General features: G+C 35.8%; 1 protein-coding gene across 2 annotated transcripts; it reads right to left on the reverse strand.

The window, feature by feature from the left end:
- Nucleotides 1-1,711: 1,711 nt before the first annotated feature.
- LOC110111033 lies at nucleotides 1,712-8,654 on the reverse strand. Of its 2 annotated transcripts, XM_020842724.2 has the most exons (4): nucleotides 8,252-8,654; nucleotides 3,483-3,665; nucleotides 2,539-2,925; nucleotides 1,712-2,457 (listed from the first exon to the last, which is right to left on the reverse strand). In XM_020842724.2, the coding sequence occupies exons 2-4, from the start codon at nucleotides 3,661-3,663 to the stop codon at nucleotides 1,742-1,744; spliced, it is 1,284 nt and encodes a 427-aa protein (XP_020698383.2). In that variant the 5' UTR covers nucleotides 3,664-3,665; nucleotides 8,252-8,654; the 3' UTR covers nucleotides 1,712-1,741. The 2 variants fall into 2 exon arrangements, with proteins under 2 accessions (XP_020698383.2, XP_028554596.1); XM_028698763.1 differs by lacking the exon at nucleotides 8,252-8,654 and having other exon boundaries at nucleotides 2,539-2,917.
- Between the last annotated feature and the right edge of the window lie 824 nt (nucleotides 8,655-9,478).

Below are 9,478 nucleotides of genomic sequence, written 5' to 3' on the forward strand. Positions count from 1 at the left end.
ATTTAGAAAATTTAATGGAGTGAGTAGTTGCACAAGTCTAAGTTTCAATTCAATTGAATAAATAGTTGGTTCCCCTTCAAACTGGGGAACCAATAACTTATTTATTTGAGGCTTATCTATGAAAGGAAGGAGTCAACATTCAATTGATTTTCACTTACTAGTTCTTCAAAAGACTAAATTAATGACAATAAGTGATTTAATTATGCCTTGGTTAAAGAAACACAAAATAAACTAAAACTATTCATCCACTAGATTCATTAAGGTTGAAGGACCGAGCTTAACATTATGCACAAAGTTTGCACTTTGCAAATTGAATAATTTAATTTACAGGTTTAAAGGACCAAGCTAGTAGATTGAATCTACTATCCACTTGATTCATGAAGGTCGAATGATTGAGCTTAAGCTCAACAAGTTCCTAATTGAATCTACTACCTTTAATTCAAATCTTATATCGTGATCATGTCAACTTAGCTTATGGGATTGAAGTTTTCTATTCTTACAAGAAGCTGTCTCTTTAAAATTTAAAATAAAAAATTATGGGTATTTGGAAATTTAGTATTTGTGAAGCTTGCTTTTCAATGTTATTAGATTTGTCATCTTTTCACATTGGTAGTATTTTTGTTTGATGAGCTGCATATATAGCACTTTATTCTCCTTTAACTTTATATTGAAATGCTTAAAGTTGAGATTATCTTTCTTAATTTGTCATTCTTATGCCTCATCCACAGTAACACTTGTGAGTCTATTTTTAGAGAAATTATTCCGTGCGGAGTCCGAACGGAAATATCCATCTGAATTGTGAGTGTACACCCTGTATACAAAATAGTGTACACAGTTTGAACCAAATTGTGTATAAAAATTGTATAGCGTGTACACTCACAGTCCGGACTCCACACAGAATAATTTCTCTTATTGTTGATAACATTTTTGGATGTATTCTTAGCATTCAGTTTCCACATATCCTGTCTATTAATTGTAGATTTTTCTAGACGGTGTATTCCACGCATAAACATTTGGTCTTTTATTACGACACACAAATCCGATAGGAATCTTTTGTGACTGATATTCTAGTATTAATTCAACCATTTTTTTAATCCTTAGCATATACATTAGAGCTATTTGCTAGTCTCTTCTGAATCAAAGTGTAATTAAAATAATAAAAACTCTCTAAGTATAAAACTAAAATATTAAACACTCTCTACGTATCATTTGTAATTAACAATATACTAAGACCCTGTGATTTAATTTTTCATTTTTTTCACCTATATATATATATATATGTTATATCTTAACATAAAATTAATATGAATTTTTTATACGCAACAAAATTAATTATTAATAATGTGGCCTTTAATCTTACATTAAAAAAATCTTCGAAAACCTTATAAGGCATATCATGAAGATTTGAAGATAATTGTTGGTGATGATTAAATTTAAGATCATGAGCTACAGTGAGACTTGAAATCTCCAACCTACATCAATCTAATCAACTCCAACCCACAAAGAGATTGAAATCATGTATGCTTGTTAAAAATTTTGAAAGTTGATAACTTTACTCTAAAAAACAATCATATTAAAGAAAATTAATTAATCAGTAATCGAGTATTAATCTAATGTTTATTGAGTGCATGTATTCGCTGACAGATTTAAGCAAGCTTCTGCCTTGGTGCTCAGCTTATCTTTACCTAGCAGAAATTCATGCAAGGGTGAATATTATCAAATTATATGACATATACAAAGTTCACTCAATTTTCTTTTCCTTCGTGGTCAGTTGTATTGGCTTGAATGCAGCAAGCACAACAGCTATCTTACATGTAAGAAATCCTGCAACTCCAGCAAAAAGCTCTGCAGGAGAAAACACCATATTTGTTGCTCCCATCCAATGCTTAGATGACACAACAATGGCGGCCATTACAAAGGCTAGACTCATCGCTGGTTTCTTCAGACCTCCATAACTTTGCAATGAGTCTTCTAACTTGACATCTTCTGCTGATGATAATGGAACTGATAAACCATCAACTGATCTCTGAAGCAGCAAAAGATAAAGAAAACCACCAATACCACCAGCTAAGAAAGAATAAGCATTGACCTCAATTGAAGAGACGGCTAAAATCGTTGTGCCGATGATGATGAGGATAATGTCATAAAGCAACAATGAGAATTTCAGATCAGCATACTCTCTCATGCTTCCTTCTTTTGAAAGCTCAGCATCAGAATACAGAGTTGCTGCAGAGGAATCGATGCTCGACAGGGCGGAAATGTCGTCCTCGACCATTTGAGTAACAAGGAGAGGCCTCAGCTCTGCAACTGGCAATCCTCCATCACCAAGTGGTAAGCTATTTCCCTCGAATTTATACTGCATACCTGCAAAATAGCTCTCTTTCTCTCCAGCTAATGATGTAGTTGTGGGGCTCGCACTAATAACTTTTAGACCAACAGTATCCACTCTCCAAGAACCTGATCTTCGGTTGAAAATAATGAATAGAAAGAAACTGCGAATGAAATCCATAATTTTTTTTTATAAGATCTGACACTTACCAGATTCAAGGCCAATCCAAAGTGCTGCTATCTTTTCTAACTTTGGCCCTTTAAAGGTGACAAAATCAACTGAGGCTCTCTGGAAGGGGATGTATTCAGAGATTATGGTGTCTTTATCTTTTCTTGGGCGTGGGCGTTCTAGTGAAACAGAAGAAATCCTTTGCAGGATTGATTTACCATTCTCATCTATCAAACACAGCAATATTGCAGCATTTAGATCTCCCAAACAAGACCCAAAGTCTCTGCTTGTGCGCAGCTCTACCACGTAGAATGAGCTTAACTGATCCAATTCCAGAGAAGAAATAATCTCTTCAGATGGATGCAAGGGATATGTTGTCACTTCAGTTGCTGGCAAAAGATGCGAGGGTTTTGCAAATTCCTGAAAATCTGAAACTTAAGTTTGTAAGCATATGCTGTCAAAAAGGTTCAATCAAATTTGAAAGAATCGAATCAAAAAGCTTCCTCATTGAAATTGAACACTGGAAGTGCTTCCTTAGATTTCAGCAAGCAGTAGATACCCAAAGGTAGATATCATTTGTGCATCTTAATATGGAGACCTAAGCACCAAATGGCATAGGATGTCAGATCCACAGGGGCAAAACTTCAGCAATCCCATGAAATTTCAGAGGATTAGGTACGATCCGCCAAATTTGTGCCAATATAGCATGGATTTGGAAATTTAGTTCTTCACTTTATTAAAAAAAAAAATCCTTTATTCATATTTTAAGGTATGCAATCTCTCACTTGGAATGTTAAAATGAATGATTATTTCTTTATTTTGTGGTAGATTTTTTGTTACATGATATTAACAAGTCACATAATGTAAAACAATTAATGATATTTTGACATACATAATCTACATTCAATGATCAAAATGCGGTCATTTCGTTCCATGCAACGAGCTCAATGCTTAATATCAAAGACCAGCACTCGAGGCTACATACCTTGATACAGAGATCTTCTTGAACGAGAGATGAGGCGAGAACAGCCATTCTGCTTCTTGATCCTCCTAGCGAACAAAGTATCTCCTGTAAAATCCTCTGATGTGATACCAGCAGATCGTCTTCTTGTAGGAAAATGAGCTTGAACTGAAGGAATAAGATGACCAATAGAAAGGGACTCCATTTCTGTTATTTTCCAAATAGTAGCAATGGTCATCATAGCTTCTAATCAACAGAACAAAAAAAGTATACAAAGAAAATAATGTCAAGGCATAAAATTTCGTTTCAACATAGTATTTGTATGAGATAGGTTTTTTTCTTCTCTTACCTATAGAATATCTGATCTCCCTTCATAAAAGCAAGATGATGGAAAAGCGTTCCATCAGAAAAGGATGAATCATTTTCAAAACTATTGAATCAATTATGCCAAGATACAAATAGTGTGAGGGTAATGTTCTTATTTCTTTTTTTAGTACTACAGAAAGCGTTCAAAAAAATGAAAACATGCATTACGTTGAATTTTTTTTTAAATGTTATAGTTCTTGCAGATGGCCTGTTTGAAGTAAATCAAAAGTTTGAACAACAAAGAAAAATACAAAAAATTGATAGATGAAATGCAATTTTAGTGGATTTAAGATTGGCAACAATCAAATTGCATGATATCAAATGAAACTTATGATACTTTGAAGTAATTTGGATCTTTTGTTTATGAAATCTAAGAACTAGCAAGGTAATGGCTCTTAGAGTTAAAATTTGGCAGTTAATTTTTATAATATGATAAAGATGATATAATGGAGACTAGGTTGAGTTTTCTGATGTTTAACTACACGAGATCCCAATGTTGGGTAACACATAAGACTCTGATAGCTATGTTTTGAGTGTTGAAAATGAGAAATTTAGATACAACAACAACAACATCAAGCCTTTATCCCACTATGTGTGATAAAAACTCATATTAGAGGGTTAGGAGCAGTAGAGCCTACAACAACAACATCAAGCCTTTGTTCCACTATGTGGGGTCGGCTACATGAATCCTTTTTTACCATTGTCTTGTTAAAAGTCAAAGTATCATTTAAATCTAATAAAGAAAAATCATTTCACATAATAAAATATTATAAAATAGGAGCAGTAAAGCCTATTGAGGATAAAATATTATAAAATAGCCTAAATGGTTTAGACATATACACGATAAAAGACAAAAGAAGCACATATAAGAAAAATACATAGAATTACTTGATAGAATTAGAAGGAAAAAAAAAAAGATAGAACAAGTGTAACATAAGAATTGTGTTAGAAGATGAGCCTAGTACAGCATTATAATCTAATATAGCACTTAACAATAATAAATAGAAAATAATTATTCAAAAAGCCTAAGCCAAAGCCAAAGCCAAAGAGTTGGGAGAAGGTTATAGAGGACTGTTGTTACCAAGTTTGTCAATGGTCTGCGCAAACCACTTTAGCTGGATTTAAATTTATCCATTGACAGTACAAAAATCTTACTCCCAAGAACAAGAAGATATTATGTACAGTAGAGGAGAAAAAGCTGGGGATAAGAATAAAGGAGAAGAAGAAAAGCAATTTCATTCCGAATAATCCCTTTTCAGGTACACTTTTCTTCTATATTTACTATTTTCAAAAACGCCAAAATTTATTGCCCATTACAATCACTACTTACAGCAATGAACTTCCTACCACCTTTGAGTTTAACCAACTCCCCATTACATACTCCTTAGCTGTGTGCCCCCCAGCCTGATTCTTGTTAAGGCAATCTGTGTTGGCTCAAACAGGGATTATTCCCTACTATAATTACCGTGCCTGCTCCACTACATATGCTAATGCTAATGGAAACAGCTTTATTATTGTTTGATCTCAGCCCTTAATGTAATCTCATCTATTCTATCTCCACGAGGTACCTGATATATAAAACAGTAACTTGTGAACTATTGATGGGATGGAAAATGATGGATAAAACAAAGAAGAAGAATACTGGTTTAAGCTTTCCTTGTTCTCCTAGTTCTCTGTTAATCTCTGTTAGTATTTAGTATGCTTTTATATGTTTTATATGGTATCAGAGTTTTTTTAGCTTTATTGCATCGTCATAGTATCTTGCATCAATGAACACTCCAAAGATAAATGAGTCTTCTCAAACCACTGGGGAGCTCAGAACTTCCAGCAACCTTACTTCAGAGCTTCACATCTCCGCTCAATTGAAGTTCTTTCTTACCAATGTGAAAAGCATGGTAAATGCTCCACACACTACAGATAATCATTTGATGTGGAGATCGTAGATTCTTTAGGGGCTGTTTGGTATGCGGATTTAGGCCGGATTTGAGGCGGATTTGAGGTGAAATCCAGCCAAACGGCCTAAAACGCAAAACCAAATCTCACGGAAAATCAAAGCCGCAATAGACGGAAAATTCCGCCTTTTCGTCGTAAATCCCGGATTTCAGAAATCCTCTCGTTCGGCGGATTTCCGAAATCCTCTGGCGCAGGAAGGAAGAAACTCTGCCCAAATCTTTCAGCCTCCTTAAACCCTGAATGGAATACTCAAACAGTCACATAGGATTTATCATGAAGGTTACCAAACAGTTTTCAGGATTTAACTCCCTCAGGATTTCGTAAATCCGTAGGATTTCGTAAATCCGGATTTGAAGGATTTAAAAAATCCTACTTAAATGAAATCCTAGATTCTACCAAATAGCCCCTTAAAGTGTTCACTGCGAATTGTTTTGATGGTTTTTTAACTGGTTCTACTCCATCGCCTCCCAAGTTTTTATTCATTACAAATGACATTCCCTCCCCAAATCCTGCTTACAATCCATGGGCACTAATAGACCAAAAACTTACTACAACGCTGTATTCTATTATTTCACCTTCTCTACTACCATACATTATGAATCTCAACACTTGTACAGATGTATGGTAGACAGTAGATAAGCGCTTGCTGTCTTCAAACTGATCCCATCTTCTACAATTCAAGAGTGAACTACATCACATTACAATGAAGGATCAAACCATGACTCAATACTTATATACGATCAAAGCTAAAGTTGATGCTATCTCCGTTGTAGGCTCTCAAATTGATCTCGAAGACATTATTCTATATACATTGAATGGATTACCTACTTCGTATCATGCTTTTAAAACGGCCATTCGCACCAACTTACAACCTTCCACTCTTGATGATCTATATTCACTCCTTTTTAGTGAAGAGGTTAATATAGCGGTTGAAGCTCTTCGTGAGGTTCATATTTATGAAGCTCCTGCTGCTCTCAACACTACTTGTGGCCGCTCTTATGGTCATGCTCCATTTCACCCCTCAAATCATGCACGTCCACCTTACCGTGGCTACCGTGGTGGAAGATAATATTTTCAGCATGGTGCTCACTCTACAACAACTATCACTGAATGTCAGATTTGCCAGAAAAAGGGTCATACTGCAGCGCATTGCTAGTCTCGCACATATCTCAACTATCAATCTTCTTCGGCTACTCTGTCTGATTTAGCTGCCAGTGAAATTTCATCAACTGAAGACTGATTTTTGGGTACAAGCGCATCCTTATATCTCACACCTGATTTCAATCAACTACAACAACCAAAACCTTACTATGGGAAGCAACAAATTTCTGTTTAAAATGGCCAACAACTCCCAATTGCAGCTATCGTACAAGGTTTGCTTCCTACACCCACACTTAAGCTCTAAATTCAACCTCAATATCATGTTCCTTCTCTTTCTCACAATCTTCTCTCCATCCAAAGGCTTCTTGCTAATAATAACTCTTGTTTAATATCTTTTGACTCAAATGGTTTTCAATTAAAGGATTTGCAAACCAATCAATTCCTACTTCAAGGTCCCAGCCATAATGATCTTTATCCAATCAAACTCGCCCCTCAACCACCTCTGGAATATGCTTACTTCAACACCAGTTCTGTCCCGGATCTATGGCACCGGCAGTTGGGCTATCCTCATCACGCTACAGTAGTTGCTATCTGAAAACAACAACCCACTTGATCTATGCCTTCTTCTTTTATTTTGTCATACTTGTAATCAAGCAAAGGGACATGGTCTTCCTTTCTTTAGTTCATTTGAAGACAAGCAAGCTTTTGAGCTCGAGCTGAAGCTCCAGCTGGGGTGACTCAAACTTGGCTCAACTAGTTTACAGCCCTAAATGCAGATGCAAGTAGTTTATCTTCCACCACGTATATGAACTTGGCTCTTACATATGAACACATGCTTTCTACATAAATCATAAGCAGCACAGCAATCACATAGCATACAGATATCCAACTCCCATTCAAACCGTGTAACAACAACTGGTCCATTTGCTCAAGAGCAAAACAGAAACAAGTACATGCTAACATGTTTTCCTTATTACTTCATTACAATGACAATAGTAAAATGAACCAAATCTGTCATTTATTTAAAAAAAATGCGATTACTATAAAAGCTTCCTCCTACACCGAACTAGTTCACGACAACTACTTCAGCAGTCCTCACAAGCCTTGAAAAGAAAAAAAAAAACAAATCGCTCTAGACTGCACAAAATTAAACGCCTCCCCCAAAAGAAGAAAAAATAAAACCAAATGGAATAATTTTCTTCCGAACCTCTTTAATAGATACAGAAAAACTCATCAATCGATAGACTTTATAGAGTTAATCAAATCTTACAGATTCAAATTCAATAGAGTCCTTAAAAAATAACGGGGGAGATTGAAAAGAATGATAAATCAGCTACATAAGGTAAAAGGAGGAAAAAGAGGGAAAAACTCACCAAAGATATAGGAGAGAAAACAAGAGAAATAGCTTAGCAAAACGCCGTTTCAGTTTCTCTGTGCCAAAATCAACTGGTTTTCATCGCTGGGAGTAGGAAACTGGGGAAGACAGTTGCGTCAGGATTCCGGGAAGACGAAGGGGCTGTTTGGCAACAGGATTTAAGCAGCGGGTAGATCTCACGGCGGAATAAATCCTATGTTTCCCTCTTTTTTCCGTGATTCCCCGATTTGCTAAATCCTCGAGTTCGGCGGATTTACGGGATTTGGTTGAAGAAGCGCGCGAAAGAGAGAACGACAGTTACCTTCACAGGTAGCGAGCTCCCGTCGCTACGCCTGATCCAACAGGACGAACGGCGAACTTCCGCGACTTCCAATTCGACTGGACGAACGTCGTCGAAGGAGCTGAAGAAGTGAACGCAGGCAGAAGGAAAATAGAAGAAGCAAATAGTCTATAATTAATTAGGAATTAATTTAATTAATATAAATTAAAATTGAAAATTAATTAGATAATTAATAATATAAATAATAATTAAATGACTTATGTCGCCCCCCGACTACAATCTTTCCGACCTTCGTCTCCCGCCAACTACGGTCCTCCTGACTTATGTCACTCGCCGACTGCAGTCCTCTGTCGCCAGCTGATTACGGTCCTCCTGACCTACGTCGCCCGCCGACTGCAGTCCTTCTAACAAAGCGAACATGTCAATAGTGATTCTTTGTATTTACATCATGTAATGTACTCCATAAGATGTACATCAAGCTAAGGCCTTCTCCTAGGGAAGGGCCTCATTTGTAATCGACTGCAATACTAGTGGATTCATTCAAACTGGGCTAGGCCCCGTGGTTTTTCCCCCTTTTACAGGGGTTTTCCACGTAAAAATCTTGGTGTCTCATAAATGCTAGACCCTTTCTCCTTATCTAATTGCGTGCCGGATTTTCGTACAACGCTAAGACGATAAACTTTGTGTTTCTCTACCGCCGCGAATACTCCTGGACGCAACAGTACTTATATAATAAGTTATGTTATTAATATTTATAATAGTAATTAGATAATAAAGCTAGTTAATATCTCTAAGTTATATTACCAGTTAAGTTAGATAATTAATATTCTAAATAATAATTATATTCTTAGTTAAATTATTTAATTTTGAAATTAATTTTTAATTATATTATTTATTAATGATAATTTAAATTAAAGTGAATAAATAACTTATATTGTAAACAAA

This window comes from Dendrobium catenatum, unplaced genomic scaffold (assembly GCF_001605985.2).
Source record: "Dendrobium catenatum unplaced genomic scaffold, ASM160598v2 fragScaff_scaffold_1132, whole genome shotgun sequence".
Lineage (NCBI taxonomy): Eukaryota > Viridiplantae > Streptophyta > Magnoliopsida > Asparagales > Orchidaceae > Dendrobium > Dendrobium catenatum.